Source organism: Lissotriton helveticus, chromosome 5_1, assembly GCF_964261635.1.
Source record: "Lissotriton helveticus chromosome 5_1, aLisHel1.1, whole genome shotgun sequence".
NCBI lineage: Eukaryota > Metazoa > Chordata > Amphibia > Caudata > Salamandridae > Lissotriton > Lissotriton helveticus.
The window spans coordinates 1,813,377,590-1,813,402,148 of NC_136065.1; the positions used below are offsets into that span (position 1 = coordinate 1,813,377,590).

The 24,559-nt window shown below is 47.2% G+C and overlaps 1 protein-coding gene across 3 annotated transcripts in view; it reads right to left on the reverse strand.

Annotated features, from left to right (window-relative positions):
• Positions 1-24,559, reverse strand: part of MEIOC (meiosis specific with coiled-coil domain) — a 1,190,863-nt gene that overhangs the window by 919,264 nt on the left and 247,040 nt on the right. For 2 of the 3 annotated variants that reach the window (XM_078645159.1, XM_078645158.1), the window contains exon 3: positions 7,598-7,752. In XM_078645159.1, coding sequence (XP_078501285.1) covers positions 7,598-7,752 — 155 coding nt within the window. The remainder of the gene's footprint in view (positions 1-7,597; positions 7,753-24,559) is intronic. The other variant, XM_078645160.1, reaches the window with a different exon arrangement.

Sequence of the window (24,559 nt, forward strand, 5' to 3'; positions counted from 1 at the left end):
CTGGACCTTGAAGATGTTGTTGAGGAGCCAGAAGACTGCGAAGTAGAATGACGAGAAGCTGACTCTGTTACCATGACCACAGAGTTTCTTGACGACGATCGAGCCCTTTCTGAAGGTCTCGACGTCGAGCGTTCCGGCGTCGTATGTTTTTCTCTCGACGTCGCGCGCCTCTGGGGAGTCGGCGGGTCCAACAATCTTGACTTCGAATGCCTAGACGGCGATCGATGCGAGGATCTATGGTCTCTCGACGTCGAACGGTGATGACCAGCCGTCGACGGAGCCTTCTCTCTCGACGTCGAACGGCGATGACCAGCCGTCGGCGGAGCCTTTTCGCTCGACGTCGAACGGCGATGACCAGCCGTCGACGGAGCCCTCTGTCTCGACGTCGAATGTCTGTGCGACGACGGCGAAGGGGTATTGGTCACCCTCGACGCCGAGCGTCGACGAAACGCCGACTGAGACTGCGCCCTCGACGCCGACTGATGTTTTTCTGTCGACGGCGGAGGGGTTTTGGTCCTCGACGCCGAACGTCGTTTCTTAGACAACGGCGGAGGGGTCCCACTTCTCCACGCCGGTCGTCGCCTGGATGACGACGGCGGAGGGGTGACCTCCCTCGACGCCGATCGTCACCAGGTTGACGACGGCGGAGGGGCCTTCGATCTCGACGCCGACCGTCGCCCGGTTGACGGCGGCGGAGTTACCTTCCTCGACGCCGATCGTCGCCCGGTTGACGGCGGCGGAGGGGATTTCGACGACGGAGCTGGATCCTTCGACGTCGTCGACGTACCTGGTCTTCTTTTCGACGGCGAGCCCGCCGTCGATAGTTTTGAAAACAAACGATCCACCGGTGGTTCTTTCCTCAGCGCCAAGCCTGACGCTGAAGCTGAAGGGTGGGAAGACTTCTCTTTTGAAAATGTTCTCGCCTTCTTGGAACCCTTCTTCACCGGAGACCTTCCTCTGGATGACCTGTGAGCCAGGCCATAGATGCGAATTCTCTCCCGGTCTTTGAGAGTTCTTCCTGACAGGTGCTCGCAGTGAGAACAGGTGCCTGGATCATGTTCTTCAGGCAGACACAGGATACAAACGTCGTGATTGTCTGATTTTGCTTTCTTGTTACCACAAGAAGGACATTTGTCAAAAAGTGAAGGCATGCTCAGCTGAAAAGGCTCACTAAACGGACTTAAAAAGACAGTTTCTTACTTGACTAGATGTAAAATGTCAAAGTAAGCAGAAAAAGTTGTTCAAAAAGAAGTAATTTTTTGTCAGAAAACAGAAAATTAGTGGAGCTGTGTAACCAGGATCCTTCCTGAAGGAGCCGGAAAGAACAACTGACCTAACTGTCACCCCTGAGGCATGATGGGATACAGGGGGTCATGGGTCAGTTTTTTGGTATTCAGCTACAGGTTAGCTTTTCAGTCTTTTTAGACTGTGTGTTTGCAATGCAGCCTGGGAGCTTTCTATGCTTTCAGGGTGTTATAAGAATTTCTACTGCTGCCTAAGCATTAAAACAGTTCTAAAACAATCTTTTGTGTTGTTTCTTATGTTTCTAATGCATATTATTCATGTATGGTGGAAATTCTTCACAACATATTCCAGCTCTGATGTGATGTGGCCGCTATTGCATGTATATGTATATATGTATGTATATATATATATATATATATATATATATATATATATATATATATATATATATATATACATACATACATACATACATACATACATACATACATACACACACATATGAGTTTTTTGGGAGACTGCTTGCTTGGAAGTCGGCAGGATTATTGTCAAATGATGAATTCAAATTTCAAAAAAATGATTACCCCAAGCTCCCTGCCTTATATTTTATACCCAAGGTTCATAAGGACATCCAAACTCCCCCAGGAAGACCTATTATTTCAGCGGGGGGGTTACTAGAAAATACATCTCGCTTTGTGGATTATTTTCTGCAGGATCATGTCAAAGCACTCCCATACTACATAAAAGACACGAGTGACTTTTTAAGAAAAGTGGGTGAAATACCATGGGAGGATGGATGTCTATTGATAACGCTGGATGTCAACACATTATATACTAGTATAAATCATCAAGATGGTATTCGGGCAGTAGAATACTATTTGGATACTAGGCCTATTGACATGAGCCTGCATAGTAAGATGTTGTCAGCCAAGATTTTAACTTGCCTCGAAAACAATTTCTTCCTTTTTAATAATCAGATTTTTAATCAAATAAGGGGAGTGGCTATGGGGGCTTGTTTCTCCCCTAGTTATGCTTGCCTGCATATGGGCTATTGGGAGAAACAGGTCCTCAATGTCAAATATGCTGAAGTTTTAATGAGTCAAGTTTTATGTTGGTATAGATTCATTGACGACATCTTTTTAATTTGGCGGGATCGGAATCATCAGCTCAGAGATTTGTGGACAATATCAATTGCAATGTTTTTAATTTGGGTTTTACTGCTCAGATGAGCAGATCTACTATTAATTTTTTGGATGTGGAAATTTATATTGTAGATAACATCATAAACACCAAATTACACCGCAAGGCCACAGCAGGAAATACTATATTACACGCCACCAGTCATCATCCAGCACACCTCATCAGAAGCATCCCCTATGGGGAGATGTTTCGGATACGTAGCCTTTGTAGTGATGATCAGGAATGCAGAAAGGCGCAGGAGGCGAGTAAACAAAGATTCCTAGAGAGGGGGTACTCAGAAGTGGTCTTAAACACAGCAATTAAGAGAACAGTCACCTTACAGCAAGCAGTAGCCCTGGTGGAGCGCAGTAAACCTGCAATCAACAAAGAAACCTGCAATCAACAAAGATGACGCTCCCACCCGGTGTAGGAGAGTAGGGTCTGCAATCCTATGATCACCCAGATTTTTGCTTTTTGCTGCACTGGTTTACGACTTTCCCTGGCTGTGGGCCTGCTAATCAGACCCACAGCCTAGCTGTTCTCTCTATCCAAATTGTACTTAGGTACTGAATTGGCACTGGGCCCTCTCCAAGTCCCTGTACCCAGGGCTGAGGTGCACCCAGAAGTCTCCCAGGGGCTGAAGCATGTATTGTGCCACCCCTGGATTGACTAACTAAAACTGACACAACTGGCTGCACGACAGCTGGGGCAAGGTGGCGTACTCACCCTTTGCTTTAGATATAGTATACCTATATCTAACCCTAAAAATGGACACACAGATCTCCTATCAGTCACTCCTATGGCAGGCCTTAACAATCCTGAAGGCAGAGTGCTTGGAATCGTGTGAGATGGTGCTCTGGCATGAGCTGAGCCTGTCTGCGGCTTTCGGGATCCATCCCTTAGCCGTTTCCATGATATCGCATACCATATACTCTTAAGTGCATTATAATCCTCGCGGTTATGTGCCAACTCTGGTATCGCTTTATCAAAACATGTCGAGTAAGGTGTCATACGAATTGGAATACTAACCCCTCGCCAATTCTGGCGACGGGGTTAGCATTCCACCCTTCTAGAGGGACACGACATGTATGTAACCCCTAACCCCGGTTAAAGTCAGACAGAGCCTTAGCATCCACAAAATGGATGCTGCCACCGAGACACAAGTCTGCCCTCCTGCTGCTGGGAGTCCTCCCAGAGCAGGAGATAAGGACAAAGGGTTTCCTGCCAGGGGCGGTGCCAGCACCGTCCCAGACAGGGTTTTGTGTATTGTAGGTAGGCAGGGCTTTAGAGGAAGGTGACTGCACGTGGCACCCCGGTGCTCACTGTGCATAGGCTGGCTGGAACCAGTTCCAGGGTCACTCCAGACCCTGTGCTGGGGAAAAGCCCGCCAAGGAAGTGGGTGTAACCACCCCCCTCCTAGTCCCACCCATAGGGCAGGACTTAGTCGCGTGCCAGCCCCTTTTTACAGGATAAAGGTAGAGACTGGCCCCCTTCCAAATCAGATCATCTTTGAATCCTGAAACTACTTTCCACGAAAGGAACTCAAGACTTCTTCCTAAGATTTCTCCCTTGTGACTAAGGAGTAGTCACCCTGCATCCGCAGGCACCATCTAAGAACACTGCGGTCTGCTGCAAGTCCTTCCTGCGGAATCCGACTGCCCAGCTCGACGAGAACCGGCTTCCCTGGCACCTCTGACCTCTACCTGCATCATCAGTCACGCTGAGATTCGTGGGTGTGACGAGACCTCGAGGGACCGGCCATCTTCAAGACTGCACGACTTCTTTCCAGCAAGCCCGCCGAGTGAATTCCTGGTGAGTGCTTTGGGGTCCGAGAAGCCCCCACCCTGAGCAGCTCCAGCACCGAAGAGCAGCCCCCCAGCATCTCCACGATCTGCGTGGGGCCCTTCTGCTTTTTACTGCTCACCGCGTTGTTTGGCTACTAGCCCGCTGGCTTGTGGCCTTCCTGACGACGCCCGACGACATTTCTGCTGCTGGTCTGGTTGCTCCAGACTGGCCCTTGCTTCCCTCCATTGGAGAAGTACCCTGGACCCTCCTGGTCCACCCAAGACGCCATTTTAGGTCCACCGCGTGGGCCTTGCATTTGCCAAGACTTGTTGCCCAATCCTGGGTCCAGCGACGTCGACAGCAAGAACCTTCGTGGGACAGCTCGCACCTCCATCCTGGTCGCCGACAACGCCTCCTGGTCCGAGAGACTGCAGAGCCCAGCAGCGCCCACTCACCTGACTGCGGTGACTTCGCCCGGTGCCATCCTGGTGCCCACTTAATCACTGGCTAGTGATTCAAGAACTTGGTCCCCTCTGCTTTCAGGTTTTCTTCTTCCTTGATCCAGGCTTGGATCCATCGAACTTTTCTTCACTGGTCGCCTGCCAGCAACTTCTTCCTTCCAGGCTCCTGGTCCGGCAACGAGATCCCCGACGTCTTTTCAGACCTATGCAGCTGCAGCCCCTGGGCTAGGTAACTTCGGCACTCCGGTGTCCCAGCATAGCCTCACTATCCAAGGGTCAGGATCCACTGTCGTTTTCTCCCTACCAGGTCGGGTTCGCCCGTGAACACTAACTTTGTGAATTCTAGCTTCCATAGACTTTGTCCCGCATCCCGCGTGAGAGTGCACACTCTGCACCCGAGTCCCCTGGGCCTCCTAGTAGTAATCTAACGATTCCCTAGTCCAGTCCTAGCGATTCCAAAGCCTATTAGAACTGTTACTTACCTGCTAGTAATTCGCATTCCACCTTTAGAGTATATGGTTTTTCGTGCCCCTCGGGCATTTGTGTATAACGTGCTAACTTAAAGTATTTTCGTAAGAGTTTTGTTGTGTGCTTAGCTCCCCGTCTCATAAAGAGCCAGGGTAGTCTTGTTATAAATAAATACACTGTTTATTTTCATAACAACTTGTGTGGTGTCCTTTCACTGGGTGTTCAAGGGGTAATGTGATGGTAAAACAGCTGGCTTAACACGCCCTCTAGAGTCTTAGCCTTAGACTGCTCGTATCCATGCTACTAGGATAGCTGGTCTATAAGGTTGACTTACAACCAATCATCAATAAGGGTTGTTTGGACTGATATATAGTGATCACTAGAATAGTGAACACTGCACATCAGGCCAACTTCTCACATCCTCTCCTATAGTCTCCAGCACAAGGCCATACGAAAAATAGTGACAAAAAATTGGCCTTTGATTAGAAGTGATCGGCTCTTGAACACTCAAACTACCAGGTCACCAACTTGAACATTCAGAAAAGCTCCTTCTATGAGCAATGCCCTGGTAAAGAGCAGTCCAGAGGTAATGGTACCAACTAACTGGTTGAGTCCAAGAGGGGGATTTAGGAAATGTAAAACGTGTAGAGCCTGTAAATATGGAAAAAACATGGAGTACAGCACCCCATTTAAGCCCAAACCAATACCTATAATGAAGAACTTAGACTGCAAAACAGAATTTGCAGTATATGTATTGGAGTGCACATGCAAGCTGAGGTATGTAGGAAGCACCAAGCTTCAAGTACATAAGCGAGTTCTACAACATTTGAGAGCAATTACCAACAATGACGCAGCCTATCCGGTTGCCCGCCACTTTAAGGAATGTCATGGCAATAATTTAGAAGACCTTAATTATTATGTCATTGACAGTATCCTACCTCAAAAAAGAGGTGGACACCGGGAGGCATTATTGCGTAGATTGGAAACTCACTACATCCTTGAGCTGGACAGTAAAATCCCACAGGGCTTAAATTTTACTGAAGATTTACGCTCATGTTTATGAAATATTGAAAGACATTACAGGGAATTCAGACTACTAATTAGGATTGGGTAGCTCAAAATGAACTGACACGGAGAAAAACAGTAACCAGCTTTTTAATAAATTTATTTATTTAAAACAGAAAAAAGACACAAAAATATTTTATCTCTTTGCACAACATTGCACATAGAATGGTCATAGGTATGATCTTCTGCACATTTGCACATTGAACTTAATGCACTTTCTTTAGCCATTTAGGGAATCGAAGCACCTAGGTAAAATATGCCCACTTGGGCAATATTACCAACTGTAGGAACGTTTGTATATACCCCTTGTTTACATTGCGTATTTTGCACATTATTGCATTATATACATAGCTGCTAAATAGTTTATGTAATAATTTTTTAACATTTGGATGCAATGTATAAATAATGACTTTGTTAATATTTATTTACTTATTTATTTATTAACTGTCAATGTTTACCAGCGGCCTATTGTGGGTATTAAGCAAGGTCTTTATGGTCAAATTAACATTAAGATAAACAACGTTCCCAATAAGTGTGTTTTCTATTCCCATGCTAATGACTTGAAACACTGTTGCTTTAAAGGGATGGCACTCCTCATGCGCGTCATGTGAGCAAGGGCACTGAGTTGCCCGAAACGCGTCATGGCGGTGGTGCAGGGCGAACTGGATTAAATACGTATCTGCACATAAATCTGGGTCTGCATCCGTTTTTAATGCATTTGACTGCAAGCGGAACATTAATCATATATATATATGAGTATATATATGTGGGGCACATATAATATAGTGTTTCCGGGGTCCCGCGCATGGGCGGGAATATTCTAATGCTTATGACTATCGATGAGGATCCCCTGGAAGAGAATCAGCATTTAGCCTCAAGACACCACCCAGGAGCTTGCAGTAGCATCGCTGGCAAAAGCTTTCCAGATCCAGTCCGGCGCCCGGGGAGTTTCTAAGATGATGAATCTGCCATTAGAAGAATCCATCAGAAAATTGTCAATACACTGGTCAAACTGAACAAACCAAAGAGTATCCCTCACCTATGTAATGGAACCATCCACTCTCAGATTATCAGGTTAGCTTTCTAAGTAGGTTATGTAGAGCTCGACAGATGCGGACAAGCTACCAAAGAAATTGGTGAACATTCGGGTATATGCTCTAATTTTTGACAGGTCGGCCACATTTGGCAAAATGTAATTTCCAGAAGTCATGGCACTGTGGAACCTGCTTCAGTAATATTCCCTGAGAGAAATTACCTTTAATAGGTCCAAAGGAACATTGGTATTAGTACACTGTGAGAATGTAATAAAGTCACATTTGTTTTAATGATCTAAATTTAAAAAGTTTGTGTTAGCTTTCCAATTTAATGATGACCGAGAGTGCAAAATAACATACCTGCTTTTCATTGCTATCTGAGAGTTACCAGGTTGCTTAATATCATCTATGTATGTTGACCAAGGTGGATAGAAAAGGGAGGACTCTCCAGAATAATCAGATGCTGCGGAAAGTGAAGAAGCATAGGTCTGACAATTGTCTGCAATGTCGTCATTCTAGATTTTACCACAGAAAAAGAGAAAAAGAAAATTAAAGTAAATTACTTACAATCAGCTATTAGTTAATCATTCTTTCTACTTGTCAACAGAAATTAATTGGACACCCAAGGAGCAAATATCACACCAGGAATACCAGGCTCCAACATTTACAAATTCAAAGGGAACAGACGATCTCTATCATGAATATATTCTTTAAATGCATAACCTTTTGATCAGCCCACCAAAGTACAGAATCAGTCACAACACACACAGCAGCCTAGCTTCCTCATTACTTTTTCATTTCCACAACTCTTACAATTAAAGAATAAAAGGAACAAGCATTTGCAATGCAATAGGTCTCGCATTAGGAAAGTTTGAGCTATTGGTCTTGTAAATGACAATTTTTTTATTTATGTGTTGGTTTTGAAAATAGCTAAATTAATAGCTTTGTCATTTACGATGCCAATAGTTATAACTTTCGCAAATGTGACACCTATAGCATTTGTAATGCAACATGTTTTGTATTTACGTGACTTGGATGTATTGATATTACAAATTACAATGGCTTTTAATTTTTTTAAATAATTAATACTTAAATAAAAGTGATTGTAATTTATAATGGCAATAGCTTAAACTTTTGTAAATAACTTTTGTGAAGATTATGTTCAGTGTATTTTATTGTGACGAAAATCCAAGAACAGAAGTGAAATATTAACATCTTTTTGTGACATTTGTAATAAAGCTTGAAACATTGAAAGAACATATTTGAACCAGTTGTTGTTGAATGGTTGCGCAGATTGATGCTGTGATGGCGCGGGGTGATGCTGTGGTGGTGCTGAGTGATGCTGGGGTGGTGCTGAGTGATGCTGGGGTGGTGCTGAGTGATGCTGGGGTGGTGCTGAGTGATGCTGGGGTGGTGCTGAGTGATGCTGGGGTGGTGCTGAGTGATGCTGGGGTGGTGCTGAGTGATGCTGGGGTGGTGCTGAGTGATGCTGGGGTGGTGCTGAGTGATGCTGGGGTGGTGCTGGGTGGTGCTGAGTGATGCTGTGGTGGTGCTGAGTGATGCTGTGGTGGTGCTGAGTGATGCTGTGGTGGTGCTGAGTGATGCTGTGGTGGTGCTGAGTGATGCTGTGGTGGTGCTGAGTGATGCTGTGGTGGTGCTGAGTGGTGCTGTGGTGATGCTGAGTGATAATGTGGTGGTGGTGAGTGGTGCTGTGGTGGTGCTGAGTGGTGCTGAATGGTGCCGTGGTGGTGCTGAGTGATAATGTGGTGGTGCTGAGTGATGCTGTGGTGATGCTGAGTGGTGATGCTGAGTGGTGATGCTGAGTGGTGATGCTGAGTGGTGCTGTGGTGGTGCTGAGTGGTGCTGTGGTGGTGCTGAGTGATGCTGTGGTGGTGCTGTGGTGGTGCTGTGGTGGTGCTGAGTGATGCTGTGGTGGTGCTGAGTGATGCTGTGGTGGTGCTGAGTGATGCTGTGGTGGTGCTGAGTGATGCTGTGGTGGTGCTGAGTGATGCTGTGGTGGTGCTGAGTGGTGCTGTGGTGGTGCTGAGTGATAATGTGGTGGTGCTGAGTGATGCTGGGGTAGCGCTGAGTGATGATGCAGAGGGCAGTAAGGCACAAACAACGAGTCTAACAGAGGGCAGAAGGGCAGAAAAACAAGGGAAAAACGAGTCTAACAGAGGGCAGAAGGGCACAAAAAATTAGTCTAACAGAGGGCAGAAGGGCAGAAAAACAAGGGGAAAAAACGAGTCTAACAGAGGGCAGAAGGGCACAAAAAACGAGTCTAACAGGGGGCAGAAAGGCAGAAAAAGCGAGTCCCTACTTCTGCCAACATCCTGGCACTTTAAAGTTCACAAAAGTTGACTTTTACACTCTGTTGTCCCCCAAAGAAACTTAACGCGAGGACATGCAGCAGGCCGAGATGTGAAATAATTAAGGGCAAGCTTTCTAAACACTGGGAGAGAAGAAGGAATTAATGAAAGCTCTTTACCAACACAAGCAGCGGAGGAATATGTGGAGACCATGTCCTTTTTAACAGACCAGGTATTCATCTGAGCGTCACCACAATGAGGCCTGTTGATCTTTTATTAAAAGTGAATTAAGGGCGCCTTCCTTCTTTAGACCCCCCTCTCTGAATCGAAGGGCGGGTGCGTTTTCCTTCTTTAGACCCCCCTCTCTGAATCGAAGGGCGGGTGCGAAGTAGGCCCGAGTATCTTGATTCGATCTTCATTGGAAACCGTTCACATGCCTACATTTACTGAGATGTGAGCAACACGTCACGGAAAGCTGCAGCACTGCGCTGGCGGGAACTACAAAAACTGCGGAGCTCTGAATTTGCCCTGTGTTACTTGCCGACGTCACTGATCATGGTTACGCGAAAAATGTCATGTAATTAACAATTTAGCAGCAGGGAAGGGGGCGGAGAGGAGGCTCCGAGGGAGAGCGTTGTAAAGCCATATGGCTGCTTTGCGCGCGTGCATGCCTCGTGCACTGTAGCTCTATGCCAGCAGTAGCACTTTGAAGACTCCCTTACTAAATGTCTCACTAGCAGCGCATGCACACTGGCTCAGCGAAACCTAAAAACTACACTCAAATATGGAAAAACAAATTGCTCTTAAGGAATGCAAGATGAAGAAAAACGTGTGAAATGTGCACAGGGATTACATTACTGAGATGGATTTTCTTACGGATTTTTACAGTAGTAAAAAAATCGATCAGTGTCTTTGTGTGTAAAGTTAAGGTTATGAATACAGATCAGGGTAAATACCACTTAAAGCCCAGGGTCCATGTTAGTTACATTTAACAAGCGGTGGCAATAGCTCTTGCTAGCGTTTTGGAATCCTGACTAAAACATTTGAAACGGCCATCCAAAAAAAGCTTTTCCTCATACCCAATCTTTCATCAATAACTAGATGGCCCCTAAAACAAGTGAAAACAAGACTGGAACACTAGCAGCAATCAGTGCCCATTGTTGGCTGTACATTCCTGAGAAAGGCTTAAAACTCCTGACTTCTGCAGACAAAGCTTCATAACGCAGAAAAGGACATATTACTCTGAGCAGAGCTGCATGTAGGGTTCAGGAGCTGCTGTGTGTGTTCCCTGAATACAAGTTATTTAAAGTGACCCCGCGCACAGGAGGTCCGGGCTGTGCAGTGATGTAAAACAGATTATATAAAGGAGGGTCATGCAATGACCCGTCAGTCCACGGGTGGGGTTGAAGGCGGTGAGAGCGCTTATAAAGCCCCTCATTCAGGATGCTTTTTAAATCTCACACTTTGCTGTCAGCAGCGCCTCTTTCTCTGCCCCCTGCAGGGCTGTCAGCTAGAAATGGAAAGCCGAAGAGCAAGGAGCTTGCTTGACAGCGAAGCCCCCAGCAGGGATGGAAGCCCCGTGGAAAGGGGAGGAGGGAGAGGGGCTGGGTCAAAGGAGGAGCCGGCAGTGTAGCATGGATATCATTGGGCCTGGTTCAAGGAAAATAGCACCAATTATCAGGGTTAAATGGCCCCAGGGCTCATGGACCGGTGCCACTGCACCTGCTGCACAAATACAAGTTAGGCCTCTGGGCTCCACGTTTCTGCTCTCCGTTTGAGTGCACTGAAGAGGTGACATAAGGAAACAGCCGTTTGTGCTCTCTGCCTCCTGAGATATGTGAATTAGTAGGTGCAAATCAGCTCTTCATCAAAGCGAGGTCGGTAAAAATGCATCCCTGAGCAAGACAGCGCACATTATTTTTTAAGATTAATTTTGCATATAAGGACTTAGAAGTAGTCTGGTTTGCGCAGGCGCTATAGAGGGTCAAAATTAATAAAATTAAAGAACGGGCCATCACACCGTCATTCCTGGCACGAGCAGCGCCCACGGAAGCACAATTCATGCACTACTTTTGTTTCTGTCGTGAGAAACGAAATCTGACCTACTTGTGAGGCTTGCAGCAGAGGAAGCTCCTTTTAGCAGCATATTTATATAATCTTTAATAAAGCGGTTCTCCTTTCAAAGAGGCAATGGCACCTTTTGTGTCTGGTAACACTACCCTCCTGTGTAAACAAACTTCCCTTTGCATTGTTCGAGGGCATTGGGCGTGAAAGTGTCACAAGAACTATTTGCGCTTTGATCCGCAGCCACTAAAGCTCAACGGGCTACTGCACCTGTTGCTGCATTCTGCGTGCGATCTACCCGTCGCTGCGTCTACGCTCTGGCGCAGCCTTTCATCTTCCAGTGGTTGATGAAAGTATGGCTAGTGGGCTTGGAAATGGTAATGTTGCTTACTGGCAGTGCATCAACGCTACAACCGCTAATTAAAACACGACCAATTAGCCAAGGTTCGTCCCATCAACAGCCAGCGCTGAAGCAACGAAAACCTCTACTGCAAACAGTACCCGACAGTGGCAAGATTGTGATTTTGTAAATGTGTGCTGACAGTTCAGCTGCTCCGCAACAAAGCGCACGTTTGAAAGAGGTGCGTGACACATTAACACGCCTTCTGCATTTGAGTGTGCCTACCTTCAATTATGCGCCAGCGCACCCCGTTTCAACGGGAAACGGCTTTTACAACGAAGCCGTTTCCCCGAAATCTTTAACCACGCATGTAGTACAACGCATGCGTGGTTACAACTAATGCCTTTACCACGCATGCCTTTACTACGATGTTTGTAGTAAAGGCATATGTGGTAAAAGTTAAAAAAAAAAAAGGGGGGGGGCTTGGGGGGGTCTCCCCCCCAAATAAAACAACTCACCTTAAGTCACGTCGGCATCAGAGTCGATTAAGAGAAATCAGTAAAAAAATGCCGTTTTCTCTTCACGACGTATGACGTCACCACGCAAATAGTCGGTGAAAGGTTTATGCGTGCTAAACGAATTCCGTTGTAACGCATGCGTGGTAAAGGCATGCGTTGCAACGGAATTCGTTGTATCATCATATATTCGTTTCAACTACTTCGGAGCGCTTTACGCAATGACCCAGCCGAGGTTATTATTCAACGTAGATATCTGGAGCACTAAGCTCTCCGAATTCTACAAGGTTAAGTACAACGAAAGCCATATTAGTTTGCACAGTATCACACGGTTTGTTCAAGTGGACGAATTAGGATCTGAGGCAATGCAGTCTTGCACAGAAGTCGACCACTTTTCAGCTGAAATACAACTGTCTCTGAAATCACAGAATGGCATCATTCTCAGTCGATGCCTGACAACACCAGACAGTAAAAAAACGATTTTGAAGAAATTCCTGTTAATATAGCGCCTAGACAGACGCATCGGTGCGGTACAGACCATTCACAGATGCAAGAGGGCACTCACAAGCTTCCTGGGTTACATTTTGGCGTGAGGGGAAGCAGTGCACTGTGACTCAGAGATCCTCATGTAAGTATGTATGGAAAGATCAGCAGGTGGCAGGAACGAAGGAAGAGCACACAGGAGGACAGCGTGATGCGCCGGGAAAGGAGTGAAATAAGTGTAGTTTTAAATAGATGGTCTCCTCAGTGGCCTCCGGACTGTCAGTCAGTGCGCAAATACACACCTAGGAGAGATGCTGGAGCTCGCACAATTACATCTTCGATCACTTACAAGCCTGCACAACAAATATTTATTTTGCCCCAGTAAAAAAGGATGACAAAATGAACTTTTCCAGCTCGTTTCACAACACGACCAATAAAATGTTATTCAAACGCAGACTTGCCCAAAAGAACTAACATGAAAGAAGTAGAGAGACAAGTAAATAAGTATACCCAGAACGATCTGTAGAAAAAAGTGAAAACAAAAACAAATAAAAACAACTGACTGAGAAAAGGGGATAGAAATGGAAGGAAAGTGAACAAGTCAGTGGAAAATGAAACCACGGCAAACTGTGCTTGGCTGCGGGCTGGCCAGCCGAACTGATAGCCTTTGTTGTTGGAGCCCATAAGGAAGTGGGTGGCAAATGGTGAGAAATTTCGTGGGGGATCGCAGCTCGATGCTGGTTGGGAGGTGGGAAGGGTGTTGAGTCCAGGGCGCAGTTGGGCTGTAGGACCTTAGGAGTGGGGGGAGGAGGCGGAAGAGCCTGAGAGGGATGGTGTTGAAAACAAGCACGTGCTCGAGCCAGCCGTGGGAAGCTAATAATTAGGGGAGGAGAAATGCTGTGTGGGGGGTGGTTGGGTCGGCGGGGGTACAGCAGGCAGATGCGAGTGGAGCGCTCGCTGGAGAGGGGGGGGTGGGAGGACTAGGCAGCTGCATGCACAAAGTGAAGAGCCAATGAAAGCTCTTGTAGGGGAAAAGCACGTGCTTGTGTTCACGTGAACTGTTGGAAATCCGCTGATGGTTTGAGAACTTATTTTGCCTACTAAAATTCTCCCCTATCCATTCCTTGCGGAATTGGTATAGGCGAGACATGAAAAGGTTCTACTAGTATGTAATATCAAAGAGGTGCAACTGAAGTTACTTTAAGGTAGTCAAAGACCTTCACAATTCCAGTGAGCATCAGTTAGCCAATCATTTCATTAGGATATCAACTGAAGGCATAGGATATAAAATTCACAGTTTTGCTTACATTTATTTGTGTACGCTGGGGAGAATGAAGGCAGATTTATGAAGTTGGTGTTACAGGTATGACATCTAAGACAAATCAATGTGGTCGCCTTCTACTGCTTCCACACACTTCGGAGGCTCCACAGGTTCTTCAGATGGGTCTCAACCAACACCAGAAAGACTATCACCCAGGCCCTCTTCACCAGCTGCCTCGACTACGGCAACACCCTCTACATTGGCATATCTCCACCCAGCTCCTCAGAATACTCTAGGCCATACAGAACTCTGCATCCAGACTCATTCTGGACCTACCCAAACAAACCCACATCGCCCCCCCACCTGAGAGACTGCCACAGGCTCCCGATCCAGAAGACATGACAGTTCGAGATCTTTACACACGCCTACAAAGATCTCCATGGCCTAGCACCTGCCTACATCAACCATCGACTGAACTTCCACCAACTCTCTAGACCCCTGCGCTCCTTCACTCGCCCTTGCACACACTTCATGTATCAGTTGCAGCCGAATAGGTGGCTGCTCTTTCTCCTACATCCCTGCCAAGACCTGGAACAACTTTTCCCTCCAGCTCTGTACAGCCCTCTCACTGGCAGGCATCAGAAAGAGACTCAAGACCTGGCTCTTTGATTGAGACACAGCACCCAGATACCCCTAAGCGTGACAGTGATACGCTTTACAAATGCTGATTCATATCTTTCATTCTCTATGCTGGAACCATTAATATTAAAAAACACTAACCAGAATAGTGAGCTGTATCCCTTGAAAGGAGATGAAATGGCACGAGAAAAACTCTGATAGGAAAAGGGCACCTGAAAAGCAAATATACCAATAAGGCGGAAGTGCTTTGATGCCAGTTTAAATGAAGACACCTTTCATTCTCTACACTGGAACCATTAATATTTAAAAAAACACTCACTAGAATAGTGAGCTGTATCCCTTGAAAGGAGATGAAATGGCAAGAGAAAAACTCTCATAGGAAAAGTACACCTGAAAAGCACATATACCAATAAGGCAGAGGTGCTTTGATGACAGTTTAAATGACGAGATTGAGATAAAAAGTCAATTCTGAGCAACCAGTCTGCTCTTTCTTTATATCTTTTAAATATCTCTTTCAGGACAGTCGGTTTTTATGTCTGTGTATAAAATAATGAAATAGTGTTTTGCCACAATCAAAGGTTGCATTAACCCTTCCCTGATTTACAAAAAACAAACGGATCTGATAAAACACAATTTATGCTACTCAGTTGCTTGCCAACTTTAACAGGAGAAAAGAGAATGGAGGAAGAGACAGTAGAGACACAGTCAGTTCTCTGTTGAACAACTAAAAAAAAAAAGCATATACGTAAGGGAGAACATGACGATTTAATCCTTGAGTAATGCGAAAGTAACGTTCAGAGTTAGTAACATTCCAGACTATAGGAAACCGCACGAGGAATGATACCGCTCAGGTGGTACTGAGCTGGTCCTGAAAGGTATCTATCATTCCTGTTGTAGGAACCGGGCAGCATTACATTGGAAATATTAGGTATGTGGGGTATAGGGGTGCCACCCGTCTGTTTTTTACCGGCCTGACCTGTACTATTGAAGAAAACAAATACGTGAAATCAAATATTTTTACCCTTCTGAAGCATAAAATAGCAAATATAATAGAATATCATTAAGAAAGTATTTTACGAGTATCTAAATGGTTTTAGAATGACGATTAGATCAAACAGAGGAATAATTATCTTGTTAGAAAATAGGCATACCAATTCTGCACCCATTTTTTTCACCTGCCAGGGTTGTTCCAGAAGAGCAAATCGTAAACAAATGGGCAGTATTTATTTCTAAGAAAGGGGGCAACCCTTGGTGGAGGAAGAATATCCTCAAGAACAAAATTGTGGTCATAAACTTTAGTTCATTTTGACAGAATGATACTGACTATAAAAAAATCTCAAACAGTAAAGGTACAGCAACACCAGCTGTCTGCAGCACACATTATGCACTTCTTATGCCTGCTTCTGGTGGTATCGTTTTCACCTTGCTGTGCACGCTCCGCTATCTGCAGCGCCTCTTTACAGACTTGGTTTCACTGCTTAATTATTTATTTATTGTAGCGCCGTGCCCCAGCTCGTCCTGCGCTGTTTGTATCACTGCCATTTTGTGCTTTTGCTGTTGTTTTGCCACGCCTACCAGCCCAGCACCCGCCTCCCGGCTGCTCCTCCCTCGCCCCTCCCCCCCACTATCCATATATGACAGATGCTTTTACGCGCAGCGTCCACGCGCAGCGTTCGCGCCCCAGTTGCGCCAAAGGTAAGCCCGTCTACGCCCGTCCGCGCCAAGCCCGCGCCCAGCGCCAGACCCCCTGGCCCCCGTACCACCCTCCCCACCCGCATTACATATGACACCCCCACCCTCCTAGTCCTTAATCCCGGCCGTCTCCCCACCTGCGTCCAAGCCGCCCCTGGACACACCCATGGACCCTTCACATGTAACTCCTGCAAATTTGACGGCACCAAGACCAACTCCACATCCACGAACACCAAACAGAGATCTGACACCAACCACCTAAAATGCATCCTGCTCAACACCCGCTCGGTCCACAGACACGCCATCGACCTTTGGAATTTACTAGACACCATCTCTCCGGACGTCGCCTTCCTAACAGAAACATGGATGAACGCCTCCTCAGCCCCAGACATCACCATTGCCATCCCGGAGGGATACAAGATTATTCGTAAAGACCGCACCAAGCAAACAGGAGGAGGCATCGCCATTGTCCATAAGAATTCCATCCGCATCTCAACCAGCTCAGACGTCAACCTCACCAGCGCCGAACACCTTCACTTCCAGATCCACACTGACCCCAAGACCACTCTCAGAGGTACCCTCCTCTACAGGCCACCAGGACCCCGTGCACAATTCAGTGAAGACATCACTGACTTTATCACTCTTCACGCCCTCCCGTCCGAGGACTACATTCTACTGGGAGACCTCAATTTTCATCTGGAAAAGAGCAACAACAGCAACGCCACCACCTTACTGGACAACCTCGCCAACCTTGGACTCAAACAACTTGTTAACACCCCCACTCATCACGCAGGCCACACACTCGACCCCATCTTCACCTCCAGCAAACCTATCTCCTTCAGTCACACCACAGTTCTTCAATGGACGGACCACAGCTGCGTTCACTTTGTCTTCAAAAAGACCACGACCCACAACCATCCTCAACCCACTCTACGAAGAAACTGGAACAAAATCACCATCGACCAGATCTCCTCCTCGCTTCTTCAAAACCCCCCTGCCCACTCTTCGAACCCCAACCAAGCAGCCATGAACTTCACTCAATGGCTAACCAATAGCGCCGACAACTTAGCACCTCTGAAAAAACGTCAAAACGAACTAGACCGCAAAAACGCCCCCTTGTTCAACGATGATCTTAAGAAATCCAAGAAACTCTGTCGCTCCCTCGAGAAGGCCTGGAAAAAAGACCCGAACACCAGCACCAAGGACGCCTTCAAAAACGCCACCCGCACACACCATCTGATCCGGACTGCCAAGAAAGCCGCACTTAAAGACCGACTAGACAACAACGCCCACAACAGCAAGGAATTATTCAACATCATCAAAGAATTTACCAACCCCCCTGCCAACTCCAACGACATCACTCCCTCTCAAACCCTTTGCGACTCCCTAGCCTCGTTCTTCCACGACAAAATCGCAGACATCCACAACAGCTTCGACTACCAACCCAGAGACCAACCCTCACAACTTTCTGCCGTACCCTCACCCCCCTCGAACATCCTCAACGACTGGAACCCTATCTCCACCGAGGACACCATCCGCCTGATGAACACCATTCACTCTGGCTCCCCTACAGACCCATGCCCTCACCACATCTTCAACAAAGCAGACTCCATCATAGCACCTCACCTCCGAGACGTCATCAACTGCTCCTTCAAATCCGCCACCTTCCCGGAAAGCTGGAAGCACGCCGAACTCAGCGCCCTCCTGAAAAAACCCACAGCCGACCCCACCGAACTCAAAAACTACCGCCCCATCTCGCTCCTACCTTTCCCGGCCAAAGTCATCGAGAAAGCTGTCAACAACCAGCTCGTCCCCTTCCTCGAAACAAACAAATCCCTCGACTCCTCACAGTCCGGCTTCCGAGCCAAACAGCACTGAGACCGCCCTCATCGCAGCAACAGACGACATTCGTACTCTACTGGACAATGGAGACACAGTCGCCCTCATCCTCCTTGACCTCTCCGCAGCCTTCGACACAGTCTGTCATAGCACCCTCCTACAACGCCTCAGAAACATCGGAATCCAAGGAAAAGCACTGGAATGGATCTCCTCGTTCCTTGCCGGAAGAACTCAGAGAGTCCGCCTCCCACCATTCAAGTCAGAGGCCACTGAAGTCACTTGCGGAGTTCCACAAGGATCCTCACTCAGCCCCACCCTCTTCAACGTATACATGAGCCCCCTCGCGACCATCGCACGCCAACACAACCTCAACATCATCTCCTACGCTGATGACACTCAACTGATCCTCTCACTCACCAAAGACCCGACCACCGCCAAAACCAACCTACATGAAGGAATGAAAGAAGTTGCCGAGTGGATGAAGCACAGCCGTCTGAAACTGAACTCAGACAAAACAGAAGTCCTTATCCTAGGTACCTCTCCCTCCGCCTGGGACGACTCTTGGTGGCCAGAGGCCCTTGGAAAAGCACCCATCCCGACGGACCACGCACGGAACCTAGGCGTCATCCTGGACTCCTCTCTCTCGATGAACAGACAAGTCAACGCCGTTTCATCATCTTGCTTCAACATTCTTCGCATGCTCAAAAAAACATTTTGCTGGATCCCCACCGAAACCAGAAAAACGGTCACCCACGCACTGGTCACGAGTCGCCTAGACTACGGGAACACCCTGTACGCCGGCACCACCGCAAAACTTCAGAAAAAACTCCAACGCATCCAGAACGCATCAGCCAGACTCATACTAGACATCCCGCGTAACGACCACATATCTGGTCACCTGAAAGACCTCCACTGGCTCCCCGTCAATAAGAGGATAACATTCCGCCTCCTAACCCACGCACACAAAGCACTTTACCAACTTGGACCCGAATGCCTCAACACTCGACTTTCCTTCTACACCCCCCCCCCCCCCCCGCCAGCTACGCTCCTCCAACCAAGCCCTTGCCACTGTACCTCGCATCAACAAGACTAATATGGGAGGAAGATCCTTCTCCTACCTGGCAGCTAAAACCTGGAACTCACTTCCCACTCACCTTCGCCTCACTCATAACCATCTAGCATTCAGAAAGCAACTGAAAACCTGGATATTCGACAAGTAATTCCCCACCCCATCAAGCGCCATGAGACCCTCTGGGTATGTAGTGCGCTATATAAATTATTTGACTTGACTTGACTTGACATGCACTTAAGACATTACATCATCCATATGAAATGCGTTACTTACCTGTAACTGCAGTTATCCAGTATTGGTATCTTTCATAGATTCACATGCCTGAATCATTCCCAGTCGTCGAGATGGGAGTCCCCGGTACATAGAAAAGTAATGTCCTATAGACATACATAGAGAAAAGTAGGCCTAAGGGCCTTGCCTTAGTAGCCTATCTATGTCCTTTTGTAAAAAGGACCAAATTCCAGAAGGTAGCCAATCAGCTACCACCTCCCTCTAGAACCTTCCTGTCAGGAGCCTCCGTCTCTCAGATTTTCGTACGCACCAAGCTAGGTAGGCGTCATATATGTTAGAGAGAGAGAGAGGCGAGACCTTCCAGGGGAGGCGGGAGGGTTGAATGTGAATCTATGAAAGACATCAATACTGGATAAGAACTATAGTTACTTACCTGTAAACTATGGTTCTCCAGTATTGGTGTCTTTCATAGATTCACATGCTTGAATATCCCCCGTCGTCGAAGTGGGAGTCCCACGGTACATAAAATAGCAGTCATATATGCATGTATACATGAAAAATATAACTAATAAAAATATACATACATATAGTGCAGTAAACTGTAAATTCTAAAAGTACCATAGAACATAATAGGCCCATTGAAAAGCCTAAGGGAGAACTCACTTTAGTAGCATATCTGAGTCATTATGTGTTGGATCACATTCCAGCCAATCAGGCTGTAGCCTCCTCTAGAACCTTCTCCTCAGAAGCCCAAGTCCTCAGATTTTCGTAGCACAGAGTAAGTAAAAGTGCCTGAGGAGAAAGAGAGCCTCTGAGGGGAGGATGGGAGGGTCGCATGTGAATCTATGAAAGACACCAATACTGGAGAACCACAGTTTACAGGTAAGTAACTATAGTTCTTCTCCAGTATTAGGGGTGTCTTTCATAGATTCACATGCTTGAATAGAGTAGAAAGCAGTAAAAACATCACAGGAGTCATAAAGGTAATACATCAAGCAAAGAAGGTAAATATATATATATGGTAATATGCACTAAATACCAAAACATAATTATGAAAAAACCTTTATGACTGGAGGCGGGTAGCAACAGAGGCTCACCTTTACTGGAAAAGATTCCGCAGCACCGCTTGACCCACTGCCGCATCCGCGGCGTCTGTTGATTGCAGGCAGTAGTGCTTAGTAAAAGTATGGCTGCTCGACCAAGTAGCAGCTCTGCAGATCTGGGGTAAGGGTACCCCCGCAAAAAGGGCAGCCGAAGTAGACACTGCTCTAGTTGAATGAGCTCGAACAGGAGCAGGAAGGGGCTTTCCAGCCCGTTGGTGGCAGAAGGATATGGTAGAGGAGATCCACCTGGTTATAGTCTGCTTGGTAACAGGTTGTCCTTTGCAAGTTGGACCATATGCCACAAACAATTGATCCGATTTTCTGATAGGTGCAGTTCGTTGAATGTAGAATTTGAGACAACGTTTCAAATCTAATGAATGCAATGACCGCTCAGCTGGAGTTTGCGGAGCAGGAAAGAAAGTCTTCAGAATTACAGGTTCGTTGAGATGAAAGTCACTGGGAACCTTCGGGATGAACTTAGGATTAGTTCGTAATGTCACGGTCTCGTTGGAGAATTTTAGGAAAGGAGGCTGTATGGTAAACGCCTGGATGTCACTGACACGTCTTGAGGACGTTAAGGCGAGTAAGAGAGCAACTTTCCACGTGAGAAATTTAAGAGTTGCCGAGTGAATAGGTTCAAATGGTGGTAGAAGTAGTTGAGACAAGACCAAATTCAAGCGCCAGGCAGGCGGAGGGCGACGGATAGGTGGAAACATCCTAAAAAGGCCCTTGTAAAATTGTTTAATGATCCTTGAAGAACATAAAGATGTGGAACCATCATGGCGGAAACGGGAAATCGCCGCCAGAAACACTTTAAGAGTTGAGTGGGACAGACCTGATTTTGCCAGGGATAAAAAGAAAGGTAAAATTTGTTCAGGTTTTGCAGTCATTGGATCCAAATCCTTGGTGCGGCACCAGACACAGAAACGTTTCCACTTGAGTTGGTACGTTTTTATGGTGGAGGGTGCGCGAGCCCGCGCTAACACCTCCCTGCAGTCCTTGTCAATAGTTAAACGTGCAAATTCATTGTACTCAGGTTCCAGGCATGGAGTTGAAGGTATGCTGGATCCGGATGACAAATTAGTCCCTGCTGCATCGTGAGGAGGTGCGGCAGAGGATGGAGTGGCAACGGATCGGACTGCGAGAAGAGGAGCAGGTCCGTGAACCATGGACGTCTCGGCCACTTGGGTGCGATCAGGATGATGCGACAAGGTTGGAACCTCATCCTGTGTAACAATCGAGGGATCAGAGGAAGTGGAGGGAAAGCATAGATGAAATCGTTCGACCAATCGATCGAAAATGCATTCCCGCTCGACTCTCTGTGGGGATGCCGACTTGCAAAGCGTGGGCATTTCTTGTTGACAGCAGTCGCGAAAAGATCCATCCGTGGCTGGCCCCACCGCCGGAAGATGTACTCGACCGTGGGCTGATTGAGTTCCCACTCGTGATTGTCTGATGATGCTCGGCTGAGAGAATCCGCCAGAACATTGGCCACACCTGGCACGTGAATGGCTGGGAGATGAATTTGACGTTGAATCGCCCAATCCCATATTTCTTGTGCTAGTTGAGAAAGTGGAAGAGACCTCGTGCCGCCCTGCTTGTTGAGGTAGTGCATGCTGGTGGTGTTGTCCGTCCTCACCAGCAAAGTGTGTCCCCGCACTAACCTCTGGAAAGATTTGAGGGCTAAGAAAATCGCCAAGAGTTCCAGACGATTGATGTGCCAAGTTCGTTGTATTGCCGTCCACTTCCCTTTCACAGACATGCCGTCGAGATGCGCTCCCCAGCCTTCGAGAGACGCGTCTGTCGTAAGCGTCAGAGTTGGGGGTTCGTCCTGGAATGAACGGCCCGCAGATGTGTGGAGGGTGAGCCCACCACTCCAGCGCTTTCTGTATGCGAGGTGTTAAAAGGACCTTGTCCTCGAAGGACCCCGACACCTGTTTCCACTGCCTGTCCAGTTCCTCCTGGAGAGTCCTCATGTGCAATCTGCAATTTGGAATGAGGTGGATGCACGAGGAGGCCATGCCAAGGAATGATTTGAACATTCGGACAGAAACGGACAGTTTTGATTGGAGGGAGCGCACCATCATTAACATGCGGTCCTGTCTTTCCTGGGAAACGAACACTTTTCCCTGCCGAGAATCTAGCAAGGCTCCGAGAAAATTTCTCCGTTGCGATGGTTGAAAGTGTGACTTCTGGCAATTGATTGAAAGCCCCAAGGCGTGGAAAAGGGAGACGCAAACTTGAGTGTGCTGCTCCGTCTGGTGAAAAGTGCTTGCCTTGATGAGGCAGTCGTCCAGGTATGGGTAAAATTGGATACCTTGGAGACGTAGGAAGGCAGCTACGGGGGCCAAGATCTTGGTAAAAACCCTTGGTGCTGAGCGGAGGCCGAATGGCAGGACTTTGAATTGGAAGTGTAGCTGCCCGACCGTGAAGCGGAGATACTTCCTGTGTCTGGGGTGGATTGGCACATGGAAGTAAGCGTCCTGAAGGTCGATTGTGGAATAGAACTCGCTTGAAATGAGAAAATTCAGAATTTGGATCAGAGTTAACATCTGAAAAGTTTTTGAAATTAGAAATTTGTTTAGAGCTCGTAGATCCAATATTGGACGCCATTCCCCCGACTTCTTCTTGACTAAGAAAAAGCGGGAATAGAACCCCTTGCCGCGTTGACCTTGCGGCACTAGTTCGATGGCTCCTTTTTTGATCATTAAGTTCACCTGGGCCAGAAGGTCCTTGAAATGAGGGGGTGGTGGCCCCGAAGGTGGATGAGTGGGTGGAAATTTTGTGAATTCCAGGGTATGTCCTTTGGATATAACGTCCAGGACCCATTGGTCGGAGGTGATTGTAGACCATTTGTAAAAGTATTTCGAGATGCGACCTCCAAGATGTACGGTCGGCAAAAGGAAGGGTCTGAGGCAGTCACTGTTTTTTGGTGTTTGATCCACCTCTATAAGTGGATTTCCTTTGGTAAGGCCTGGAGGTGGATTGTCGAGTTTGAGATTGATAGGCACCCCGCTGTCTGTTATCGTTGTAGGTGTTGAATGAACGATATTGACTTGAGCCACGAAAAGTAGAGGAGCCTCCGCCTCTACCCCGTGCACCCCGAAAAGGCCGTTTCTTGTATTGTAGGCTCGCCAAGGATTTCGCAGTGTCAGTGTCCTTTTTTATCGCCTCAAGGGCATCATCCACATGTTTGCCAAACAATAATTCTCCGTCATACGGCAAATCTAGGACTCTTGCCTGTACTTCAGGACGGAAAGTGGTAGAGCGCAGCCAGCCTTGACGCCTCAAAACTGCAGCCCCCGCCAATTGTTGAAATCCCGTGGAGGAAATATCGAGTGCACAATCAATGATTTCGGAAGAAATCAACTCCCCCTCGTGAATAATCGCCTGTGCTTCTGTCCGGATTGCCTCAGGCAGCTGAGGAATCAATGCAGCAATCTCGGACCACATCTGGCGGTCATAACGGCCCAGTATAGCCAGAGTGTTTGCCGCCCTCACTGTAGTAGCCGCCATGGTCGTGAATTTCTTTCCTATGGAATCCAATTTGCGGCCTTCATGATCAGGAGGAGACGTGAGTGGCGTTGCAGGATTGCGCGATCTTTTTTGTGCAGCCTGAGTAATTACCGAATCTGCCTTCGGTTGAGACACCAAGCAGGCCGGAGAAGACGCCGGTGCTTTGTATTTCCTGTCTAATCTGGGTAAGACCGCAGGAACAGAATTGGGACGTTCCATCAATTTAAGGCCTTCCTTCCAAATATATTCCACGATTGG